Here is a 25,866-nt window from a genome sequence, read left to right as displayed (position 1 = left end):
TTGGTTATGAGTTTTAAAAAGAGTTTGAATTGAGTGATGTGACATATAATATTGAAAAGTAGATATTTTGAAAAGTGTTTTAAAAAGTGGGTGTGGAATTAATTTTCTAAAACTATAACCAAACAACACACTCAAACTAATGGGTAGAATTAAATTTCAAAAGTTCTACCAAACAAAGCCCAAAACTTTGCATTGGCAGGTACATAACAAAGTGGAAGATGGAACGCACTGGTGACTCATGCTCATTCTCAAACAGCAAAGTTGAGAACCCCTGAATTGATTGAAGATATCAGAGTTGTTGCATGAACAGAAAAATCATATTTACTAGAGAGGTACTTACATATCTGGTCATCTTCTCTGGGCGCTGGACTCTTTATTAGAGTCTGCTAGAGGAGGTTTTGTCCAACAATGGAGGAGTTGGTCACTCCTCTATTCCTGACATCCAATCCAACACACCAAGTAGGATATGGTTCATATGCAGGAGCCTTAGAGACACACTACAAAAATTTCAATTTTTCGTGACAGCAAATGAATTTTAGCGATAGCAAAAGAGGGGCCGCAACAGAAGGTGTTGCTAAAACGTGGTATTTTTTTTACGATGGCAAATGTTGGTTTTTGCGACGGCGTTTTACTATCACCTATAATATGTAAAAATTGAGACATTTTATGACGGCAATGTTATACCGTTGCTAAAATTGTTATTTGAGACAGCAAAAAAATGCTGTCATGATATTTTTTTTTTTTTTGCGACATCATGACCTCTATCGCTAAAATTCTTTTGCGACGACATTGCCTGTGTTGCCAAAAAAATACATTTTAGCTCTAATGTTTTTTGCGACAATGTGGTGCCGTCGCAAAAAAAAAAAAAAAAATATATATATATATATTAAAAATATTCAAATTACCTATATTAAATGGGAAAAAAAAATTGAAAAAGAAACCAATAATTGCATAATAATATAAAAATTCCTGTATAGAAATAACAATTTCTCCATAATAAAAATATTCTTGCATTCATAACTAGACATCATCAAAATTATTCCATTACATAATGTTGCATAATACATATATAATGTTTAAATACATAATGTTGTTCACAATTCAAAATAACATAAACAAAAAAAAAAAGAATTTTCCTCATCATTCTCCGTATGTAACAAAAACAAAAGTTAGTCGCATTCTTCACAAGCATTCATTCCACAAGAAGGAAACTCCTACTCGGGAAATATCTGAAAACAAAAAACAAAAATAATTAATGACAATATAATTATGTGTTGATATGTTAATTACAAAAAAACATAAAAATTTAACTACTATACAATTACAAAGATAATTATAAAGATAATTAAGTAAATAATTTTGCCCAGACCGAAATCTGGCTCTAACTCCCAAACCGGAAAACTGATTCGAGTACCGTCTTCTCCCACAAGTCTCTTGTGCCAAGGCAGTCGTGTGTGTCAAGTTTCATGCTAATCCGACACTGTGTGGTGATGTTGGAGCGTCAACACCTCGAATTCTAAGTTTCTTAATGAACTACTTTGCCTAAACCGAAATCCGACTCTAACTCCCAAACCGGGAACCCGATTCGAGTTACATCTTCTCCTACAAGTCTCTCGTGCCTAGGCGGTCGTGTGTGCCAAGTTTCGTGCTAATCCGACGCCATTTGGTGATTTTGGGGCGTCAATACTTCGAGTTCTAAGTTTCCTAAGGAACTAGTTTGCCTAAACCGAAATCCAGCTCTAACTCCCAAATTGGGAACCCAATTCGAGTCTTGTATTCTCCCACAAGTCTCTCGTGCCTAGACAGTCGTATGTGCCAAGTTTCGTGCTAATCTAACGCCGTTGCGTGATTTCGGGGTGTCAACATCTCGAATTCTAAGTTTCTTAATGAACTAATTTGCCTAGACCGAAATCGAGCTCTAACTCCCAAACCGAAAACCCGATTCAAGTCTCGTCTTCTCCCATAAGTCTCTCGTGCCTAGGCAGTCGTGTGTGTCAAGTTTCGTGCTAATCCAACGCCGTTTGGTGATTTTGGGGTGTCAACACCTCGAATTCTAAGTTTCTTAAGGAACTAGTTTGCCTAAACCAAAATGCGGCTCTGACTATCAAATCGGGAACCCGATTCGAGTACCGTCTTCTCCCACAAGTCTCTTATTCTTAGGCGGTCGTGTGTGCCAAGTTTCATGCTAATCCGACACCGTTTAGTGATTTTGGGGCACCAACACCTCGAATTCTAAGTTTCTTAAGGAACTAATTTGCCTAGACCGAAATCCGGCTCTAACTCCCAAACCGGGAACTCGATTTGAGTTCCGTCTTCTTCCACAAGTCTCTCGTGCCTAGGTGGTCGTGTGTGCCAAGTTTCGTGCTAATGCAACGTCGTTTGGTGATTTTGGGGCGTCAACACCTCGAATTCTAAGTTTCTTAAGGAACTAGTTTGCCTAGACAGAAATCCGACTCTAACTCGCAAACCGGGAATCCGATTTGAGTCTTGTCTTCTCCCACAAGTTTCTTATGCCTAGGCGGTCATGTGTGCCAAGTTTCGTGCTAATTCGACGCCGTTTGGTGATGTTGGGGCGTTAACACCTCGAATTTTAAGTTTCTTAAGAAACTAGTTTGCTTAAACCGAAATTTGGCTCTGACTCCCAAACTGGAAACCCGATTTGAGTCATGTCTTCTCCCACAAGTTTCTCATGCCTAGGCAGTCGTGTGTGCCAAGTTTCGTGCTAATCCGACGCCGTTTGGTGATTTTAGGGCGTCAACACCTCGAATTCTAAGTTTCTTAAGGAACTAGTTTGCTTAGACTGAAATCCGGCTCTAACTCCCAAACCGGGAACCCGATTCAAATCCTGTCTTCTCCCACAAGTCTCTCGTGCCTATGTGCCAAGTTTCGTGCTAATCCGACGCCGTTTGGTGGTTTTGGGGCGTAATTCTAAGTTTCTTAAGTAACTAGTTTGCTTAGACCAAAATCCGGTTCTAACTCTCAAACCGAGAACCTGATTTGAGTCCCATCTTCTCCCACAAGTCTCTCATGCCTAGGAGGTCATGTGTGCCAAGTTTCGTGTCCCAAGCCAATCACAAACCTCCATGCCCCCTCATGTTTCCTAATCACCTAATACAAAATCGCAAGTCCCACCCCTCCACTAATCACAATACATGTGGAGTGCTACGTAGCGTTGCCCCTGGACCAACTAATAACTTCTCATACTTAAGACACCCATGAACAGGAAACTTGGAATTGACACCCCAAGTAGTATAATAAGGTGTTGGAAGTGAACATTCATGAAAACATTTGTGAATGTGTTCAGAATAAACACAATCATATCTTATACCCAAAGATGTGCATTCAGTTTTTATCATTACCCTTGCCAAAAAGCTTAGTAGCAGGAATCGTCCATGCTGCTCACGATTCTTCCTCAGAAGCGCGATTCTACGCTTATGACTCAAATTCGTTGAAGAATCGCGATTTTGATGCAAAAGAAACGCGAATCTGATCATGAATCTATCTTCTTCTCAGTCGAAGGTCCATCACTAGCCATCGCAGACTTCTCCCTTCCTACTCGCTGGTCTTTGCGAGTCGCACACAGGCCATCACGACTTCTCTCTCCTCTTCGCTGGTCATCGCGACGTCTCCCTCTTCGCTGGTCTTCGCGAGTCACACACAGGCCATCACACGACTTCTCTCTCGTCTTCGCTAGTCTTCGCGCGACGTCTCTCTCTCTCTGATCTTCTCTTCTCAGATTAAAGATATATATATATATATATAATACGTATTATGTATATATATTTGTTTTTATAAATATATGTTTTTATTTATCTTATATATATATATATATCTGTTTTAATTTATATATTATATATTATCTTTATAAATTTATGTGTATTTATTTGTATATTATATTTATCGACTTATATTTATCGACTTAATATTATTATGCTATTTTTTTAAGAAAATAACATAAAACAAATAATTTTTAACAAAAATATTTTAGAATAAATAGATAAAAAAGTAATAAAAATATTTTAAAATAAATTTAAAAAATTCTAATAAAAGTATATAATTAGAATATTTTAACATATAATTTTTTATAATTCTTATTTATTTATAACATGTATAGTCCCATAAAAAAATATAATCTTACAATATATTTTTATATATTATTTAAAATATATACAAATGCTCCCAACTAACGATTCTTGAAGTGTCTACGATTCCACGCTCCCGCTCCCGCTCCCGCTCCCGCTCCCGCTTCGTGCAACTAAGCCAAAAAGCCCTATGTCATCAAACAGAAAACCAATCTGGAGAGGTAAGATGACAGGAAATTACATGGGTATGATTGGATCCAAGTAGATACAGCTTACATAAACAACAGATCAGTTTGCTGTGTGATTAAATATATAATGATTTTTGGGTGTTCTTCACAAAAATTCTAACTAAACATGGGGAAAAAGTTACCAAAATTTTGCATACCTTCAAAACAAGTTCCTCAAAGCATTGCTCCACATTCACCTGCATTTTTGCACTACATTCAATGAAAAGACATCCATACTCCCTAGCAAAGTCAATTCCCTCTTTTTTTGTGACAACCTTTTCACTTTCCTGGCAAAGGAATAGTTGAGAGGCTGAGTACACCTGTATTTTGTGCAAACTTCATCATACTATCCAGTATCCAATAATGCAACATTGGATCATAAATTTGGGAGACAAAGCAAAATTTAACACAATTTCTTAGAAACTAAGTAATTTTATTTGATTCTCCTAGCACCTGGTAAGTTGAAAGAATTCTAAATAAAACTTTTGTATGATGAATTTGTTGAGTACAGGTCATTTCTTTTGCCCACACATCAGATAGATTTGTAAATGTTTCTTGCCGCGTTACAACATAAACTGTTCAATTCCAAACTCAATTAGGTTCACTGAATATGTGAAGGGTTCAAAATCTTTGAGATAAGGAGACTCTGTGAAAGAATTCAGAAAAACTGCTTGCAGTGATCAGGTAATGTAAATCTTATACAGTTAATTAGTAAACAAAAAAATAACAATTACCAATAAAAATGCTTATAATATTAAACTAAAATACAAAAGAACTTTACCAAACTTCAACCCACACACATTCCGACAAATAAAAGTCCCTTAAGAAACTGACAAGTACCAGAGAGGAGATTTATCAGAGCACATGGATAAAGAATCACCACAACTACACAAAGAAAACTCAATTTCCTCCTTTAGTTATCAGAGATACTGTACTGTCTTATCTCAAATGCTGAAATAGAATGCAACTCCTTTGTTCTTACACAGCCAACATGATCAGTGTTTTAATTCTAACATCATGATGTAGTGTGTGATGCCCCAAAAGTTTTAAGAGAACCAATTGATTGGGATTTAAACATCAGGAGACTGAAGCCTACACGAGGTATGCAAGAAACAGGGGGCTTCTTGATCTCTCCTAATAAGGTTAACTCAAATGTTAAAACTCTGAGATGTGCAAGTATCTAATCTTCGAAATAAATACATAAAACTCAACTCAACAAAATCTGCTCCCAACTATTTCTTTCGCCAGTTGTCTGTCCTGGGCCATAACTCTCATAAGAAATTAATAAACAGAAAAAAAAATAGTTAAGCAGCAATGCAACACAGGACATTGTCAGGCCAACAGGAATCTTAGACAAGTTAGCAGCCAGAAAAGTGTGCAGATTGTGTACGAATCAATTATGGATAGCTTACATACCATATGTAAATCAGACCTGAAGTGGCACACATAAACAGCTGCACATTTTGACAAACTAAAATAAATACAAAGACAACAATTCGGTGCCCAAACTCTCATGCTTAACTATATCCACTGCACAATGAATAGACTATTTAGTTCATTTGGGTCATAGTTTTAAAAAATCACCCATATGCAGAAGTTCTTGCCAAATGATTCCATCTCAACTTTAATAACTCAGAAGGTTGTGACTGAATAACCAATATACATGATGAGGAACACTGCAAAAGGAAAAAATGGGGGAGGAGGAGAGGGGCACTACAACCAGTCACAAAATATCAAGCTCCATGTGCATAACTTGAGGATTTTGTCATACACCACTACCACCTCACCTACTCCACTAAACCTAACCCACTACACCACTACCACCTCACCTACTCCACTAAACCCACTACACCACTACCACCTCCACTTCACCTACTCCACCTACCACCTCCACTTTACCTACTCCATCTACCACCTACTACCACCTACTCTTCTATATATAGGAATCATTGTAGCATTCAATTTTTCAACAATTACAAATATCAATCAATAATAATACATACAATTTATTCTCTCTCTTTCTCTATACATTATTTCTTACATGGTATCAGAGCTGGTTTAAAACCTAGTATTTTCGCTTCTCCGGCGGGCGGCAACCTCACCTTAGCCGCCCGCCGGACCTCAACCTATTCCGCTGATAAAATCAACAAAGATTTGTGCAACTGTAGTCATGTGTGAGGCTGATGGAGAAGAATTCTTCACCTCATATGACGAGACAGTTTGGAACTGGAAACATTGCAACATTCTGCTCTGGAATTCTGCAGCAGCTAGATTATAGCTTGGTTGAGTGCCAAGCTTTGGTTCTTCCACCCACTCTTGAACTTGCCCAGCAAAGTGTGAAGGTTCATGCTTGTGTTGGAGGGACTAGTGTGCGCGAAGATCAGCGCATTCTCTCCAGTGGGGTTCATGTTGTTGTTGGTACTCCTGGTCGTGTGTTTGACATGTTGCGGAGACAATCACTTCGCCCTGTTTACATCAAAATGTTTGTCTTGGATGAAGCTGATGAAATGCTGTCACGAGGTTTTTAAAAATCAGATCTATGATATTTTCCAGTTGCTGCCACCTAAAATCCAGGTTGGGGTGTTCTCAGTTGCTGTCACCCAAAATCCAGGTTGGGGTGTTCTCTGCCACAATGCCACCAGAGGCTCTTGAAATCACCAGGAAATTCATGAATAAGCCTGGAAAGAGAAAAAGCTCATGCTAGGATTTGCGAAGTGATTCGCTGCAGGAATTTTGGCTTTGGATGAAACCCTTACCATACTCCACTCATTCTCTCCAACTGTTCTAACTTTTTATTTTTATTATTATTATTATTATATCAAATAATCAATGCACTCATGTTCCCCACTAACAGTGTCCACTTTTGACCCAAACCATTTTCAATCCATCATTTCTCCTTCACTTTTTGCACCCCACTCACCGACTCTCTCTCCACTTTATCACATGGGTTTGTCCCTCTCTCTCCTCCATTTGATTTCAAAAATCACTTATTTTTATTTATTTTTTCCAAGTCACTTTTCCTCTTTTTTAAATACCCCACTTTATTTTGAAACAATCGCACTGATGTTTTTCATATAATCCATCTATAAATATTTTTTATCTATTTTCTTTCTCCCTTGTTTTCTTTCATTTTATTTTTATTTTTTCAACAAAACACTCCCAAAACAAAAAAAAAAAAACAACATTTTACAAACTTGTTATTTCTTCATGCCGGGGATCAACCCCGATCAGCATTTTACACCATAAAAAAAAAATAAAAAAATAAAAAAATAAAAAAATAAAAAAACACAAAACAAAACAAAACACAACCAACACAAATCGGAACAGTGGGATTTTTCTTCTCGCCTATTCCGCCGGTCTTTTCTTCTTGCCTCCGTCCTGGGCGGTCCTTGACGGTGTTGCCTCCGTGCTTCCTCGACCACCAAGCAAGTTGCCTCCTCCCTGCTCCTCCACTGCAGCAAATGGCGGCCCTCCAAATCGGAACATCACGGTGGCCTTCCGCTTCAACTCCTTATTTTCCGCCTTTAGCACACTTATCTCTGCTCGCGCATCCTTATACATGCGTTGGAGCAGAGCCAGTTGGGCGTTTACATGCTGCACCTCATTTGTCCTACTCTGCAGCCGGTTCGACAAATTTGTGACCGCCGTCATGCTTTCCACACATGCCTTCAAAGTATACTGATTGGCCTCCACATCTGACTGCACTGCCATTCTTTGCTCCACCGACCGCATCGGAAAGTTCAACGGAGCAAATTCCGGGGCGCTTGGTTGAGTTTCCAGTGCCACCGCACCAGTTCTCTCTCTGGTTGACTCGTTGAGGTCGGGAAAGAGGGTGAGCAGCCCGCGGGAAGACGATGAAGCCATTTTCTGGGCAACAAAGTGTTACAGACTATTTTCTGGGCAACAGAGTATTACAGACTCTCTCTCAGCAAACGGAACTATCTTTCTCAGCAACACGAAGGATTTTTCAGAGGTTTCTCTAAGTTTTTTCTCAGCCTCAGCCTCTGCCTTCGTCTTGGTTATATAGCCAAGGCAGACACGCGCATCGCGCGACGCCAGCCGACAACACGGGCTCGCTAGCCAAGGCGCTCACGTGCCTCACCATCATGCCCGGCACACCTTTTGATAAGTTAGGCACGCCTTTTGATGGCACGCCTTTTTATGGATTGGGCACGCCTTTTGATAGATTGGGCACACCTTTTGAGGGTGCAACTTTTTATGAGTCCGACAAGACTCTATAAACTGTCCCGACATTGATTCCGGTTAGCTCCTTTATGGGTCCGACAAGACTCTATAAACTATCCCGACATTGATTCCGGTTAGCTCCTTTATGGGTCCGACAAGACTCTATAAACTGTCCCGACATAGATTCCGGTTAGTTTCTACAAGGGTCCGACAAGACTCTGTAAACTGTCCCGACATAGATTCCGGTTAGTTTCTACAAGGGTCCGACAAGACTCTGTAAACTGTCCCGACATTGATTCCGGTTAGTTTCTACAAGGGTCCAGCAAGACTCCGTAAACTGTCACAACAATTGTCACAACAGTGTCTATTACAACGGTCCGACATGACCCCGTAAACTGTCTTCTACATCGGTCCGACATGACCCCATAAACTGTCTTCTACATCGGTCTGACACGACCACACAGTGTCTGCTACAACGGTCCGACATGACCCCATAAACTGTCTTTTACATCGGTCTGACACCGCCATCCAGTGTCTGCTACAACGGTCCGACATGACCCCATAAACTGTCTTCTACATCGGTCTGACACCGCCATCCAGTGTCCTCTACACCGTTATGACACCACCATACAGTGTCCTCTACATGGTTATGACACCCCCATACAGTGTCCTCTACAACGTTATGACACCACCATCCAGTGTCTTCACCAATGGTCTGACACGACCATACAGTGTCTCTTATCCTCTTTTATTTTTATGTATTTTCTTGTTTTGTTACTCTCTCCAAACTCAAGTTGGTTAGTTCCTATCCCCCTTGAGTTTGCGGGGGGCTGTTAAAATCCACCTACTCTCCACCTACTTCACCCACTTAAACCTACTCCACTAAACCTAACCCACTACACCACTACCACCTCACCTACTCCACTAAACCTAACCCACTACACCACTACCACCTCACCTACTCCACTAAACCCACTACACCACTTCCACCTCCACTTCACCTACTCCACCTACCACCTCCACTTTACCTACTCCATCTACCACCTACTACCACCTACTCTTCTATATATAGGAATCATTGTAGCATTCAATTTTTCAACAATTACAAATATCAATCAATAATAATACATACAATTTATTCTCTCTCTTTCTCTATACATTATTTCTTACATTTACCCATTATTATTCCTTTACCTCTTATAATATGAACTAGTTAGTGTTCTGAATCTTTCCTGTCCAGCTGCACCATGATGAATAAAAAATCTTAACCAAACAAACCTTTTTTAGCAGTTAAAGACGGTATTGAACATTGACAAATCCAATTCTTGCATTGAGTTTGAGCATTAACCTCAACAAGTGAACCAAAGCAAGGAACTTTCCCATCCTAACAAATGCTCCATTTTCCTGCCATAATAATGTTATAAGTTCTTAAGCTGCATGGAGCAACATAATAATAAACAGTTCTATACTCTCTGTTTGCTTCCACCCTCTTCTTTTCCCCTTTCTTTTACTCTTAGAGACAAGAACTTTATTAGAGAAAAAAATGATAGTACGTTGGAATTTGGGCATCCCTCTAGGCACAGTTTCATAAGTGCTTAGAATTTCACATATGTTTCTCTGCACACATTTAATAAACCTAAGGCTGCATTACATTTCCATCCTAACCACAGAATTTACTTCTTGGTGCCAAACTCACAGATAGTTTGCTATTTTAGGCATCCCAATAACTATCTTTGCAACAAGGATTCATAATTTTGATTAATACAATTTATGTTTCTAGTTTGTTTAACTTCTTCCTTTTCTTTTTCTTTTTTTCTAATTTAATCATCAAATAATCTGTCTCTTTCTTAATTCTGCATTGCTATACTTTATCCTACAAGGACCAACAGATTACAATGAAGTAGGAAGTAGGATGATATAATAATATCCATATACATTTCCCACATGCTTCCCAATCTACTTACTAGTCAGCCCAAGGGGTCATATCACATGCACAATAGTAATTTGGAAACCACATATAATGCATACTCACAAAAGTTCCTGGTATTAAGCATAAAAAACATTAAGGTTATGAAAAGGGAAATTCTAGGATTTTAAAAGAAAACAGAACATAGAGGAAAATAGGGCCAGCAGAGAGCAGAAGAAGAACAAAGGCAACAGCAACCAGAAAGAAGCAGCATCATGGTTCTCAACTATTCATTCTTACTCCCAAGGATCATGCCCATCTGTTAACGGTATTTTTCTTCTCTTTTTCCGCCTTCTACCAATTAAGTTTTATTATAATCATTTGGCTTGTCAACTGAAATGTAATAAAGCTCTTACTTTTTATTATATCAGCAAATGATTGCAGTATGATAATTGCAATTAGTTTAGCTCATGTCCAGCACTTTCAATGAGTATATTTGTTTATTAGAGTTAAATCCAGTTTCTTGTATAGAAGGAAATTAATATCAAAACAAATGCCCAAAACAAGAACTACAATAATTCAAAGATTGATGAGACAATCAAAGAAAACCTTTGCAACAAATCCAAAAGAGAGATTTCACCAAGTATAAACAAAAGGAAGGCATTTTATTCCTCACAAAATTCAAATCAATACATTACAGACAGAGACAGATTTGGGGGACAATTAGTAATGAATCACTATCTAAGGTACTATAAGGAAACAGAAGTTCTGCTCTGGAAAATTTAGAAATCATCTACTGAATGTATAAATGGGCAAAAGAATATTAGGTGTGGCATGTATGCTTTTACTAAATTAGCGCTTCTCTCTGTTTAGCTAATTTTGTTTGTCAAGGTTATGTATAAGTACACAACACACTCGACTTTTGCCTATCACAGATAAGATCCATCCATTGAAATTTTAAAGTTCCTGCAAGTAATGAAAGCCTTCATGCTCATCATGATGATAATTCTGTCATGGATCTCTCTGAAATGATCTTGATGTGATAATTCAACGGAGATTTACAAATTTCCACGACTTGGATTGGATTGAAGTTGTACTCTATTTACTATAACTAATGAGCAGCCCAAGATCCAATAATTCTACAGAGATTTACAAGGCCTAATGTTTCACACCAAAAAAAAAAAGGTCTAAATAGTCAACCCTAGAAATCAGTTTTTTTTATTTATTTTAATTATGGAAACTCTCCAATCTCAGTTATTCGTATTTTGACTATGCATAACCACACATGTATATATGAATGTATACAACAACATAGTAACAACACACAAGAAGTTGGATTCGAAAGTCAAAAAAATAAAATAAATGTATATATATATGGTGATTGCTGATTTCTTCTAGGATACCCAGAGAATACAAAAAAAAAAATTAAATTAAATTTAAAAAGTTTCATACAATTCACTCTTACCCAACTCGCTATTTGACAAAAACTAAAAGGTTCTCTTCCACACAAACACACGCAAACAAACACAATTATCCAATTCATAATTGATGGTGTGGTTATTTCTTTACAACTTCAAAGTAAATTTAAATTTTAGGCAAGCCAATCAATCTAACAGCTCATGATAATAAAAATTTCCTCTTTCTTTTCTTTCTTCCACTCTGTCAGTAATTAGACTTTGGTACTTAAAATATTGGAACCCTAAATTTGCAATCAAATGGAAAACAGTATTCACAATCCCAATTACAAAAAAATAAAAATAATGGTAAAAACTCTAAGGCGGTCAATGGTGTTATTCGAAGAGCAGCCGATGCAATCACCAACCTTGCTCATGAGAACAGCAGCATTAAAACCTGTGTTAGGTTTGTTTATTTGCATGATTTTCAGTTAAATATCTAGTATTATACTGTCTTTGTGACATTTTTGGTTGCACATCCAGGATTGAAGGTGGAATCCTGCCCCCAGTTGAATTGCTAGAGTTTATTGACTCAAAAGTCCAGAGAGCAGAAGCAGGAGCCCTACGAACCCTTGCCTTTAAAAATGATGAGAACAAAAATTAGGTTGACTACTTTCTCTGATTCACCGAACTCATTTGAGGATCTAAATAAAATTTTAATTTATTATGCAGTTTGTGTTTTGAAATTATAAATCTGCAGATTGTGGAATGCAATGCTCTACATACTCTTATTCTATTGCTTCGGTCTGAGGATGCTGCCATACATTATGAAGCGGTTGGCTCTAATTTTAATCTATATTATTCAATCTTGAACTTTACATACATTTGGGACATTTTTTTATTACTTCATATTGCCGGAACCCAGAATCACTAATTGACCTCTGAATTTTTTGTCAGGTTGGTGTGATTGGGAATCTGGTGCATTCATCCCCAAATATTAAGAGAGAAGTTCTGCTTGCTGGAGCTTTACAACCTGTTATCAGTTTACTCAGGTACTAATCTTTCACTCAATTTGACTTTGTTGAATCATTTTTGTTTCATTGACTGTATGTTTTTGTTAGTTGTTGGTTGTATTTTATCCTAAACTTTCTTCGAACAGGTGTCTGCAAAAGCACAAAAAGTAACAAAAACCCATGCTTTCTTTTTAATTTTCTTCTTCTTTAACTCAATTTTCTGCCAGTCAAATAGATTTAAGCGAGAAATAAATGAAAATTCAAGGGAGTAAAAAAGAAAGTGAGCAAAAAAAATATAAATATACATACCTAGGCAAAACTTAGTGGCAGAAAGAGAGAACGAGGTCAGCGAAGGAACTGAAATTTCGACGAATTGGTAGATTGTTCAGAGTTCAGGTGAAGCTGTCAGTGCCTGAAAGCAAATTCATGAGAGAGATTACAAGGAAAATGAGAGAGAGAGAGAGAGAGAGAGAAGAACAAGAAGAAGAAGAAATGTGAAATTGCAATCCGAACAAACGAGAGAAACGTGAAGACGAAGAAGAAAAAGAGCTAACCTGGTTCAGAGATTGAGACTGACTGAGATGTGAAGACGAAGATGAAAAAAATGCCTGATTGTCGTCGCTTACTCACCGCCGTCGCACGCTGCTCGCTGCCGTCGCCGATTCAAGGCTCGCTGTCATCTGCCGCTGCTCACAGTCGAGAGAGAGAGAGTCGTGAGAAGAGAGAGAGAGAGATAAGGTTTTTGGTTCAAAGGGTTAGGGATTTTTGAGATTGGGGATTTTTGGTTGAAGGGGGAAAAACAAGCGCGAAGGATAAAAAAAAAAAAGATGAGTTCTCAAATTTTCAATTTTTTTTTTGCAACGTCAAGTTTCACCGTCACAAATGAAAGTTTAAATAATTAAACGACGTCATTTAACTAATTTTTTATTTGCGACGGGGGGATTGTCATCGCAAACAATGGATTTATTTGTGAAAGCATGGGTTGCCATTGCCAAAAACCCGAATTATTTGTGACTGCAGTAGTTGCCATCGCAAAAACTTGCTTTTTTGTGACAGGAAGTAGTACCGTCACTGAAACCCGATTTATTGGAGACGGCAAGTGGTGCCGTCGCAAAAACTCACTTTTTGTGACGATTTTTTTTGACGGTAAGTGGTGCCGTCGCAAATACTTTTGTTATATACCCCCTTTTCTTGTAGTGACAGTCAGTTATCCTCAAGGTTGTGTTGCAGGAACTACGGCTATCAGTTGCTGATGGAGAATATTAGACCACTCTGGAAGCTGGTGGAGGCTCTATCCAAGTTGACTAGTTTGATGCACGATCAACAATAAAGAAAATTGTATTGAGCAACATTTATCATTCCAAATCTTAAAAATAGTGCACAACTTAGCAGGGCAAAATTAAAAAAGGAAAAAAAGGAAACCATAATGAAATGCGAATCCATGTGCAAATTCATGGTCTGCAGATACACCTGTATCTTCTTCTGATGTTCTCTATCTTCTACAAAGCATCTCCCTAGTACAAAAAACAGAAGAGCTCTGTGCATCTTATATAGCCAGCAGAAAGCATTTATCCCGAATCTAAAGCTTCATGAAAGTTAATCCTAAATCTGTGTTACTTCATGTAAAAGCTCTTTCAACTCTAGAACTCTTCCTTCTGACGCTCCATTTACCAATGATTGGACACTACGTATGTAAAGCCCCTTTTTTTTGTTAGGGACAGCTGAAGAGGTGTTCTTGAAACCAACCCCTTGTAGTTGGTATCTTGGGCATTGTTGTGTTGGTTTGGATTAAATGGAGTTGTACAAGGTCTCAAATTTGAATAAGAATGAACTTGGCAACATCATTTTTTAGTCTAAAAGTCAAAAAGTCACTAAAAAAATCAAAAAACCAATAACCTATATCAAAAAGTAAAAGATTTCATTTTCTCTTTACTTTTTGCACATCTTTGGGTAAAAAATTAAAAAGTCATCCTAAACGTACTAGTTTATTTTACCTCATATTTTAGCCAAAAAGTCAAAAAGTTACTAAAATAGTTTGTCCCCAAACAACATGTCAAAAAGACTTGTAGCCACTCCCAAGCCCCAAGTAATTGGAATTCAAATATTTCCTCTGTGGAGTTCAGTTGTGTAAGATCTCAAGCAGGAACAATGATGAATTAATTAATTATGTCTAAACTACAAAAATGGATGTGTGTCAATTCAAATTCAATTCTTTATTGGGTTGAGTTGAGTTGCAAAGACTCAAAAACTATACAACAGGTTTCAAATTATTAACATATGATAGTGAAAGTGGCACCTCGCAAACAATTTAGGTGGTTGTGATTTAAGAATTCCTAAGGTTAAATGGTTTAAGATCTCAAGTTTGTAAAAAAAAAAAAAAAAAAACAAACGAACAAACAAAACAAAACAAAACAAAAAACATGATCCAATTTGTAACTGTCAAAACAATTTCCAATAAGCATCCACTGCAAAAGACTGAAACAAGAAGTAGGTAGTAGACATTTCAATGATTCTAAGAATTTCAAACACCAAAAAAAATAAAATAAAATAAAATAGAAAACACAAGGGCAGAAATCTACTCACTTCAACACTGAAGATTAAAAAAAGGCTTTCTTCTATACCCCTAAAGGACAGTGTGCATCAATATAGAAAACTATCATTTGGGACTCAACACAAATACAAATGTATACCCAAACTCCTTCCCAATCACTTCCAATTCAACAGCTTCAAGTATATAATTGACTGTTTTACACGGTGTCTTTAGAAAGCACTTTTTTCCTTTCAATGCATGAAGTCATGAACCACCAAATAATATGCTTCAAGCTAAAAACTGACGTGCCTGTCTTACTGGGCTGAAGTAGCACCACTGCTTCCTAATCCCATCTTCTTCCCCAAAACCGCAAGCTGCTCTGCAAACTCACTACCGGTGAGAATTTCAGTCGTTCCATATATTACATGTTTGACTGGCTGTTGACATTGTGCAAGCTCTTGCAAGCTCCCATACTCCACATAATTGCCACCACCTATCATAAACACAATAGCTTCTTTAAATGGTCCTTTCAGATGGCTACTACTTGTCCCAGAGCTTGACTTGGGAGCACGAGGATCAAATACAAGATAAGATTCAATTTCAGGATTTGGTTTCCCCTCCATCAAGGCTTCAACTGTCCTTGACAATGCAAGTTGATGATCACTAGACAATAGATTCTTCACACCAGCAGTGACAGCACTAAGTGACTGCCCGTAGAGCTTCTCAGCCCAATCCACAATGTGACTTCTACTAGCAGAATTTGCATTAGCCAATGAAACATTTAACGACTTGATCTTTTTGACATACTGAAATGCACTAGTATCAACTTCAGACTCCCTGAGTGCTTCTTCAACCATTTCCACTTCTGAATGAGGCATGCTTTCAGAAGAAATAAGGTACATGATTGCAAAACGCAGCTTATCCAACTTGGTTCCTTTCCCTTTAAGTACACTGAGCAGTTCAGTCCTATCGATACCACCTCTAACCATCATGTCACTCTCTTTTTTGGCAAACGAATCGAGTGACCTCTCCTTGATCTCACCCAGCAAAACAGTAGCAATATTGGTGTGCTTATCAATCACCTGCTTCCTTTCAGTCAACTCTGGCAGGGAATTCACAGCATTCATCAAATGCTTTGTGTTGCCAATCAAGTCTGTCCCATCAAATTCAGCCCCCTCGTTTCCACCAGTCCTCCTGTTCACCTCATCAACATCCTTCTTATACTTATTCAATTGGGTCTCAATCTCCACAGCCACTTCTGGAAATTCCAACAACCCATTTGCCACCCAAAACGGGTCCATCCTATCCAATTCATAAGATTTCATCCCACCCTTCTCTCCTGGCACACTCAATCTATTCAGCCTCAAACCCAAAACATCATGAACAAGTGCCCTATACCTAAAATCATGCTGTATAGCAACAGACAGCTCGAAATTCCGATCAAATATACACAAAATGGGCCTCTGAAATGAAGTAGCAAAATTCCCACCTTCAGAGAACAAATTGTTCTTTGCCAACAAATGGTCGCGCAAACGCTGATCCAGCAAAGACGCAACCATTTCAGCAGGCCCACCGCGCGGGCACCTGATTATAGGGACAACAGCAAGTGTAGCCAAAACACAGAACAAACCATTCACAATTTTCTCAATAATTTCCTCAATTTCGCGGTCTCCGGCAGAAGGATCATTCAATTGAACATAACAAGACTTATCCGCAAGAGAAAACAAATTATCCTCTAGGGTTACAAACTCCAAGTACTGATCGTGTACCTTGGAAATTCGATTGATGGAGTCGGAATTGAGAGTCCCCGATGCGAGATCTTCAAGGAGAGCGCGAGGAATCGAGGATGAGAAATTGAGCTGGAAGGAATCGTAGAGAGATCGAGAGGCATCGGAGACGATTCGCTGAACGTTGAGGTGAGTGGGTTGAACGAAGTAGACGGCGGGGACATCGTGGACAGGCTTGCGGTCCTTGTCGATGAGGAAGTATAGGGTTACGCCGTGCTTGCGGAGGTCCTTGACGTGGATGAGAGGGGAGAGAATGTCTTGGCAGAACTTGTCGTAGATCAAGATCTTGTAAACTTCTTCATTCGCTGTTCCACTTGAATTCACAGGTTGGTTCAGATTCAGCATTCGAGTTATGCATTCTGCAAATCAAAGTCATGAATGAATATCAACAAATTAGATCGATAGATCTAGAGAGAGAGAGAGAGAGAGAAAGAGAGATCTACCGGTCTGTCTTTGTCGGAGATTGAGTGCCATGGTTGAGTGCTGTAGAAAGCTTCGCAGGAGAACGAAGACGAAGACGAAGACGAAGACGACGGTGGCGTTGTCTTATACCTACCTTCCTTCTGAATGCCGTATGGTAACACCCACTGTTTGGTTACAGAAGTTTCTAAACAAGTTTTACTTTTGCCAGACTATAACGACGCCGTTTTTGTGTTCATTTTGTTCACAATGAATATGTAAGCATCTGGAATGTGGATATTCGTCAAAATCAGACTAATACACTCAGAGAGAGAGAGAGAGAGAATTGATTTGGGGGTGATGGCAAGGCCATCGTTTCTTGGAAACAAGTACTGGGTGCTGAGACATGGTAAAAGCATTCCAAATGAGAAGGGTCTAATTGTTTCGTCTATGGTTCGTCTTCTTCCTTTCAATGTCTTAATTTGCTACTATTCGAAAATGATTCCTTTACATATATGTCTGTTTTAGATGGTTATGTGCTCGCTGTGTTGTGCTGGGTTGGTTTTTTCAATTGCATTGGAAATACTTTTTTGGGTTTTACAAATGGTTGATTTTTACTGTTATCTGATTACTTTTTTTTATTTTATTTTTTATGTTGAATTGTTGAATGATTAACTTACTAGCTTTATGGATTCATGTTGCGAGTATGAATGTGTATTTGTGTGTGTGGAATAGTTTGGGGGAACATACGCTTTGTCAGAGGATTGCTGCTTTCATACATCATTTTTTTTTTTTTTTTTTTTTAAGTTTTCATACATCATATATTTGTATACCTTTTGTTTTCTGAAATTTTCTTTACTTCTAAAAGATATACATTTTTTCCAGGTTCCTTTCTTTATCTTTTTCTTTTTCTTCTTCTTCTTCTTCTTCTTTTTTTTTTTAAAAAAAATTTCCCTGATTGACTAATGAATTATCAAATTTTGACTGAATAATGGAATGTCCTTTCCCTATTTTGAACATGAAAAATGCGAGCCTTTATCTGCATATAGAACGGCTGCCTAATGCTCATTCAGTTTATAACTTTATAAGCATTACAATAAAACTTTATCCTTGCATGTCTTGTTCGACTCCTGTCTTTATAGATCTAACTTGGAGATGAGGAGTGCTCTCAGGTTATGTCTTCAACTTCCAAATATATTATGAAGTGAAAATTTTAATAATGCACACAAGATTAATTTTAATAATGTGGAAGATTTACATTGAAGATTCTTTTTGTTTGGGTTTAATCAATTTTCACGTGATTTATGTAGTTACATGGTTTAACATGACTCAAGTTTCTATTATTACAGCAGCCATCAATTTTGTTAAATAGTGACTGGTATCTTAACAGGAAAATGGCACACTGGAGGAATATAAATTAGCTCCTGAAGGTGTTAATCAAGCACTTTTGGCAGGAGAATTATTCCAAAAGGTAGGTGTTCCTACAAATACTTGCTGTGGTTCTCCAGGGCCAACACGGCTTTCTCAATTTAACATTGCTGAAAAGTGATCTAGAATGTATAGCTGATGTAAGAGCATCTCCAATCCTTCACTAAATCTTGTATGAAATTTAAATTTGATGAAATTTTTGGTGAAAATGGCGTCCAATCATTTCACCAAACTTGTATCAAATCAAGTTTTTACCAAATTTTTCATCAAATCAAGGAAAAAAACAAGTTTTTCACCAAATTGGATGAAAGAAGCTATTGAGGATGAGCTTGAAATTTTTTTAAATGATTTGATGAAATTTTAAAGTGAGGATTGGAGCAGTCAGTTTTTTCACCAAATCAAACTTTTAGTTAAATTTGATGAAAAGCCATTGGAACATATCCCATATCCAATCAATTTTTTAGCCAAATTTGATGGGGAAAAAAAAAAAAAAAAGAAAGAAAGATGAAGGATTGGAGATGATCTATAATATGAGTACTTGTTAGGTGAAGATGTTGCCTTTCTACTGGTGTAGCTTAGTCCTTTTTTTTTTTCTGACAAGTAACTTTTGACCATTTTATTTACTCTCTCTCACTCTCTCACTGTTTTTACTTGTATTCTATGTGTTTTCTAAATTTGCTAAAACTTCTATAGCCGGGCTGATTCTTATGCTTGAGAATCTTCCGGATTAGGTTCTGGTTGGGTCTTACGGATTACTAACTATAATACTACTTGAACCAAAAGCCCATAAAATTGATCAAGCCAAATTGTATAGTCAGTCAAGTACATAATCCTAGTTTTAAAGGTTACCAATTGATGTGTTATTTTCTACCTTCTTACCAATTTAGTTTACATTTTCTACCTTGTAAGTGGGTGAAAAGCTAGAAAAGGCAGTGTTAATTGAAGATGTGGCAGTAACAGATAAAGGTGGAAAATAACACAGATCTACACCAAGGTTTGCCTTATTTGTAAGGTATTCGTGTGGGATATCTCCCACAAGTTTCCCAGTGGATCTATTATGTGCCACATATGATATCACCCAATCACATCATCCACCTGCAAGGCTGCAACATTGTGGCAATTAATTCCTTTCCTCAGTTTGGATCATAAATTTTTGCTAAACTTTATTTCTCAAAACAGTTCATCTTCATTATACTTGGCCATTGTGGACCGTAGAGAAAGTCCTTTTGATTGTGAGAAACCTCAAGAAAGGTTTTTTTAGATTTTTGCTCCTCTTGAACGAATTTCTGATTTTGATCGTGATTAGTTCTGTTATTATCTTTTAATGAGCCTGAAGGAAAGACTTGTCCATGTGGATGGAAGTATGCATTCCCTTGGTACCTCTCTTTTACTAATATGTTTCTCTACATATATATTGAGTTTTACAGGAGAAACAAATTATGTGCAGGAACTGGAGGAAAATAAAATACCACTTGAAAATGTTCGAATTTGCTATTCCCCCTTTTCAAGAACTAGACACACTGCTAAAGTTGTTGCATCAGTTTCGAATATCCCCTTTGAAGGTCCTCAATGTAAGGTAAGGTATCGAATCTTGACAGATTTATTTCATGAAGTAAATTTTAATATTGAAATGCATGTGTAGCTGTTGTTTTGTTATTTCACACGTGTTGCCCTTGTCGTTGCCTCAATTCTCTGGAACTTTCTGCTGTAGCGTAATGTGAACAATTTATTTAGTTTTGAAATTGTGCTGTGCTTTTGCTATCTTGTACCCAAAAAAGAGCTTTTGTTATTTTCTCTCTGGTTGACTTTTCAATTAAATTTTCTGGCCAGATGATAGAAGATCTCCGGGAGCGTTTCTTTGGTCCTTCGTTTGAACTTACATCTCATGATAAAGTACGTAGTTTCTTTGAGGGACTAAATATAGATTTTACGTGAAGTGAAAGAAGCAGATTGATGGGCTTTCAATTCTTGAACTTCTTGTATGCATTTGTTTATTGGAGTTAATTGATGCAGAGTTGATTTGATTCTGGGTCTAGCACTCATTATAAGTACCATGCTACTATACTGTTAACATTTGAGTCTGAATTTGTGCTCTTTCATGAACAGTATTCAGAGATATGGGCTCTTGATGCAAAAGATCCATTCATGAAGCCGGAAGGTGGAGAAAGTGTTTCAGATGTTGTTTCTAGACTGACAAGTGCTTTGATAACCATTGAGTCAGAGCTTCAAGGGTAAAAATTCTTTCTTCTTTTGTCTTTAGGTCTGTGTTTCAAGGGTCAAATGGTGGGCATCTTTTTCTACATCTTAAATGAGATCTGATGGGCGATATATGGGAGATTTCTGACATGTAAAGGACTAGCAGCAAAATGGCAAGTCTGGTGCTAGTCATGGATGTGCTTTCAAAACACAACTTCAAGCTTAATCATGTTTTGAAAACAGTACTTCACAAAACAGCATGGGTTTGGGAAATAAGTTAAAAATTTCTTGGATTTTGGAAACATGATTTAAAATTGCATGGTTTGGTTAAAAAACTGGATCATGTAGCTTGGGAGAGTTGTTATTTGTTAACTTGTGCTACTCTTGGACTAGTAAACTAGCTCCCAGTCATAATTATGTGCAGAAATTTAATGTATAAAGAGAAATAGAGAATTGTATTATTGATTGATTTCTTGATCTTGATACAATGATTCATGATTCCTATATATAGAAGAGGGTGAGTGTGTAGTAGGTAAGGAGTAGGTGAAGTGGAGGTGGTAGTGGTGTAGTGGGTTAGGTTTAGTGGAGTAGGTGAGGTGGTAGTGGTGTAGTGGGTTAGGTTTAGTGGAGTAGGTTTAAGTGGGTGAAGTAGGTGGAGAGTAGGTGAATTTTAACAGCCCCCGCAAACTCAAGGGGGATAGGAACTAACCAACTTGAGTTTGGAGAGAGTAACAAAACAAGAAAATACATAAAAATAAAAGAGGATAAGAGACACTGTATGGTCGTGTCAGACCATTGGTGAAGACACGGGATGGTGGTGTCATAACGTTGTAGAGGACACTGTATGGGGGTGTCATAACCATGTAGAGGACACTGTATGGTGGTGTCATAACGGTGTAGAGGACACTGGATGGCGGTGTCAGACCGATGTAGAAGACAGTTTATGGGGTCATGTCGGACCGTTGTAGCAGACACTGTGTGGGCGTGTCAGACCGATGTAGAAGACAGTTTATGGGGTCATGTCGGACCGATGTAGAAGACAGTTTACGGGGTCATGTCGGACCGTTGTAACAGACACTATTGTGACAGTTTACGGAGTCTTGCTGGACCCTTGTAGAAACTAACCGGAATCAATGTCGGGACAGTTTACTGAGTCTTGTCGGACCCTTGAAGGAGCTAACCGGAATCAATGTCGGGACAGTTTACAGAGTCTTGTCGGACCCTTAAAAGGAGCTAACTGGAATCAATGTCGGGACAGTTTACAGAGTCTTGTCGGACCCTTAAAAGGAGCTAACCGGAATCAATGTCGGGACAGTTTACAGAGTCTTGTCGGACCCTTAAAAAGTCGCACCCTCAAAAGGTGTGTCCAATCTTTCAAAAGGCGTGGCATCAAAAAGGCGTGCACAATCCATAAAAAGGCGTGCCATCAAAAGGCGTGCCCATGTTTTCAAAAGACGTGCCATCAAAAGGCGTGCCCAATCCATAAAAAGACGTGCCGGACATGATGGTGAGGCACGTGAGTGCCTTGACTGGCGTGCCCGTTTGTCGGCTGGTGGCAAGAGGCGCGCGATGCGCGTGGCTGCCTCGGCTATATAACCAAGGTTGAGGCAGAGGCTGTGCAAACCAGTTGGAAACCTCTGAATTTTGGCAGTCTGAAACACTCTGTAAACCCTGCTCTGAAACACTTAGCAACCCAAAACATGGCCTCTTCTTCCCGTCCAGCTACCCAGAACCTGCTCACGCTCTTTCCAGAACTGAACGAGTCCACAAGAGAAATAACTGGTGCGGTGGCCAGTGAACCTCAACCAAACACCTCTGGTTTTGCTCCATTGAACTTTCCGATGCGGTCGGTGGAGCAAAAAATGGCGGTGCAAACTGATATTGAGGCCAATCAGTATACGCTGAAGTCATGTGTGGAAACCATGACGGCGGTCACAAATTTGTCGAACCGGCTGCAGAGTAGGACAAATGAGGTGCAGCATTTAAACTCCCAGCTGGCTCTGCTCCAACGCATGTATAAGGATGCGCGAGCAGAGATAAGCGTGCTAAGGGCAGAAAACAAGGAGCTGAAGCGGAAGGCCACCGTGATGTTCCGATTTGGAGGTCCGCCATATACTGCAGTGGAGGAGCAGAGAGTAGTGATCGTGCCCAGTGGAGTGGGAAACACGGAGGCAACACCGTCAAGGGCCGCCCAGGACGGAGGCAAGAAGAAAAGACCGGCGGAATAGGCGAAGAAGTGAGGTCGGTGGGAGGCCGTCTGCAGAAAAGAAAACAAATCTTTTGGTGTTGTGTTTTGATTTTTTGTTGTTGTTGTTGTTGTTTTGTTTTTTTTTTGTTTTTTTTTTGTTTTTTTTTTTTTGTTTTTTTTTTTTGTAAAATTGTGATCGGGGTTGATCCCTGAGATGAATAAATTATGGTTTGGTGTGCAAAGCTATATGGTATGAATGGAATGTGAAAAAGATTAAAAATAATGTGAAAGAAAAATAAAGAAAGAAATAATAAAAATATATTTGAAATCAAAATGAAAGATGGGGAAATAAGGAAAGTAGTTTGGAGAAAATAAATAAAAATAATGGATTTTGAAATCAAACGGCGGAGAGAGAGGGGACAATTTTGCTAAGCGGAGTGGTTGAAACCCCATTTGGTTTGGCTGCCATCATTTCACCATTGGCAGTAAGCCCATTACCAGACTGACCAACTGGATGTGAAGAAACAGAGATAGGGCTGGAAAGGCCAGAGTTAGGTGGAGTATTATTAGTGGGCTGATTGCCAAGAACACCATCTCCCCCAGTCTGCTTGGAGGTAGGGACCTGAACCTGAGTTCTTGGTTGTGCCTTGTTAGAAGCGCCATTTCCAGCCAAGAACATAATAGCCTGAGCCTTCTCAGGAGAGATATCATTATACACGTTCACTGTTCCCGCATAGAAGATGGTCAATTGAGGAGGAGCCCGTTGAAAATGCTGAGTCTTTACATCCTTCAACAGCCTCTTCCTTCACAACAACTACAGAATCCTTAGAATTCAAACCCAAGAAATCTCTCTCTCCTTTTTGCTGCAGTTAGTGCAGATTATGAAGAAGAGGAATTCACATTGGCCTCAAGAGAGAGGATTTAGGCAGTGATGGGAAGGTATGTGTAGAAAATAAGCGGAATAGGTTGAGGTCCGGCGGACGGCCAAGGCGAGGTTGCCGCCTGCCGGTGAAGCGAAAAATACTAAGTGCTTAACCTAGCTCTGATACCATGCAGAAATTTAATGTATAAAGAGAAATAGAGAATTGTATTATTGATTGATTTCTTGATCTTGATACAATGATTCATGATTCCTATATATAGAAGAGGGTGAGTGTGTAGTAGGTAAGGAGTAGGTGAAGTGGAGGTGGTAGTGGTGTAGTGGGTTAGGTTTAGTGGAGTAGGTGAGGTGGTAGTGGTGTAGTGGGTTAGGTTTAGTGGAGTAGGTTTAAGTGGGTGAAGTAGGTGGAGAGTAGGTGAATTTTAACATTATGCCAATTTTAACTACACTGTTTACCACTTCTGTCTTGTAATTCTTTGCTTGAAATAGCATTTCAAATTTTGCCATGTTTTAAGATAATTTGATATGTGAAATAATAGTGCTTTTGTGTTGCAGCTGCACAATCTTGGTTGTCAGCCATGGTGATCCCCTTCAAATCTTGCAGACGATACTCAATGCAGCTAAAGAACATACCGGACCCAATGTTGATGACTTAGCATCAAGAATACAGGCTGTTAAAGTTCCTTCCGTCCTGTCACTGCACCGGAAGTTCAGCCTTCTTACTGGAGAACTCCGGGCAGTTATATAAATTGCAGCTTCTATGGACATAGACATAGCCTTCGGGAAGGCTTATTAGCTGTTGAAATTTATCTTCTTCTATGACTATATATTCTTGTAATAACCAACTTGTTCCAAAATTTCTGCGGGCAATTTGCAGCTGGGTCACCATAATTGTTATTGCAGTGACTAGCAAGTCCCAAGCCTCGCAACTAAGATTATTGTAGCCTCAAAACCTCATTACCTTTTTATGTTCATTTCCACGTTTACAGAAGCTTGGTTTTGCCTGTATTCATTCCATCTCTAGAAAAAAAATAATAATAAAAAAAATTAAATTAAAAAAATTTCCCCCTTTCGGTACTAAAGATCACATTATGTATGAATATGCCTAAGGGGTTTTTTTTTTTTTTTTTTTCTCCATCCAAAACCTCCACTTACGAAAGGTGGTGCTTTATTAATTCTATTTTGCTTCTTCAACCATGGTTCTATTGCCTTCTCTACCACTAATAAAATAAATTGTATTAATAATTTGAGAACAATAGTTATGATTTGCTTGTGTATTTCTATATATTAATAGTTCTATTAATATTTATGAATAAATATAAAGTATTTGTTAATAAGTTTGATATGAGTGTACATCATTTTTTGTAAAATAAAAGTATGTGTGTTATTATGTTAAAATTTGTTAAACAATGTATTTATAAGTAGGGCATTAAGAAACCCATAATTTATAAGGAATACCAAACAACATCAGGTTTATGGTCTACTGGATATGCTGAAGAATGCCCCAATGTTTAAACACCTGGAATCTTGAATCAAGGTACATATCAATGCATATGCTTCTCTTTTATTTTTTAAATCAGTGTTTTCATTACAGACAAATAAGAATTTTGTGATATTTTGAAGGGTAAGGGCTCTATTCTTGGAGTTGGCC

General features: G+C 38.3%; 2 protein-coding genes, 2 long non-coding RNA genes and 2 pseudogenes across 5 annotated transcripts; 2 read left to right on the top strand and 4 right to left on the bottom strand.

Moving 5' to 3' along the window:
- Positions 1-972: 972 nt before the first annotated feature.
- On the bottom strand, positions 973-5,532 carry LOC145815435 (uncharacterized). Its single transcript, XR_014358369.1, has 2 exons — positions 4,468-5,532; positions 973-1,229 (listed from the first exon to the last, which is right to left on the bottom strand). It is a non-coding gene; the product is annotated as an uncharacterized LOC145815435 (long non-coding RNA).
- A 4,138-nt stretch (positions 5,533-9,670) lies between these two features.
- Positions 9,671-14,164, bottom strand: LOC145815436 (uncharacterized). Its single transcript, XR_014358370.1, has 4 exons — positions 13,362-14,164; positions 13,117-13,219; positions 9,843-9,898; positions 9,671-9,734 (listed from the first exon to the last, which is right to left on the bottom strand). It is a non-coding gene; the product is annotated as an uncharacterized LOC145815436 (long non-coding RNA).
- Positions 12,088-12,979, top strand: LOC114293349 (uncharacterized; annotated as a pseudogene). The gene is made up of 4 exons (XR_014358368.1): positions 12,088-12,260; positions 12,338-12,458; positions 12,555-12,629; positions 12,752-12,979. The product of XR_014358368.1 is annotated as an uncharacterized LOC114293349 (transcript).
- A 1,072-nt stretch (positions 14,165-15,236) lies between the features above and the next one.
- Positions 15,237-17,907, bottom strand: LOC145815432 (SEC1 family transport protein SLY1-like). Its single transcript, XM_082912114.1, has 2 exons — positions 17,568-17,907; positions 15,237-17,483 (listed from the first exon to the last, which is right to left on the bottom strand). The coding sequence occupies exons 1-2, from the start codon at positions 17,596-17,598 to the stop codon at positions 15,652-15,654; spliced, it is 1,863 nt and encodes a 620-aa protein (XP_082768240.1). The 5' UTR covers positions 17,599-17,907; the 3' UTR covers positions 15,237-15,651.
- LOC145815433 (uncharacterized) lies at positions 17,845-25,206 on the top strand. The gene is made up of 6 exons (XM_082912115.1): positions 17,845-17,976; positions 18,914-18,994; positions 20,399-20,527; positions 20,782-20,844; positions 21,058-21,182; positions 24,771-25,206. Exons 1-6 carry the CDS (start codon positions 17,884-17,886, stop codon positions 24,961-24,963), a joined length of 684 nt encoding a protein of 227 aa, XP_082768241.1. The 5' UTR covers positions 17,845-17,883; the 3' UTR covers positions 24,964-25,206.
- LOC145815461 (uncharacterized) lies at positions 23,632-24,722 on the bottom strand (annotated as a pseudogene).
- Positions 25,207-25,866: the final 660 nt, after the last annotated feature.

The sequence above is a fragment of the Camellia sinensis genome, unplaced genomic scaffold, assembly GCF_055761805.1.
Source record: "Camellia sinensis isolate YWXY unplaced genomic scaffold, ASM5576180v1 Unanchor2, whole genome shotgun sequence".
NCBI lineage: Eukaryota > Viridiplantae > Streptophyta > Magnoliopsida > Ericales > Theaceae > Camellia > Camellia sinensis.
Note: the sequence above shows the minus strand (reverse complement) of the source record. Positions and strands in the feature narration are given on the sequence as shown.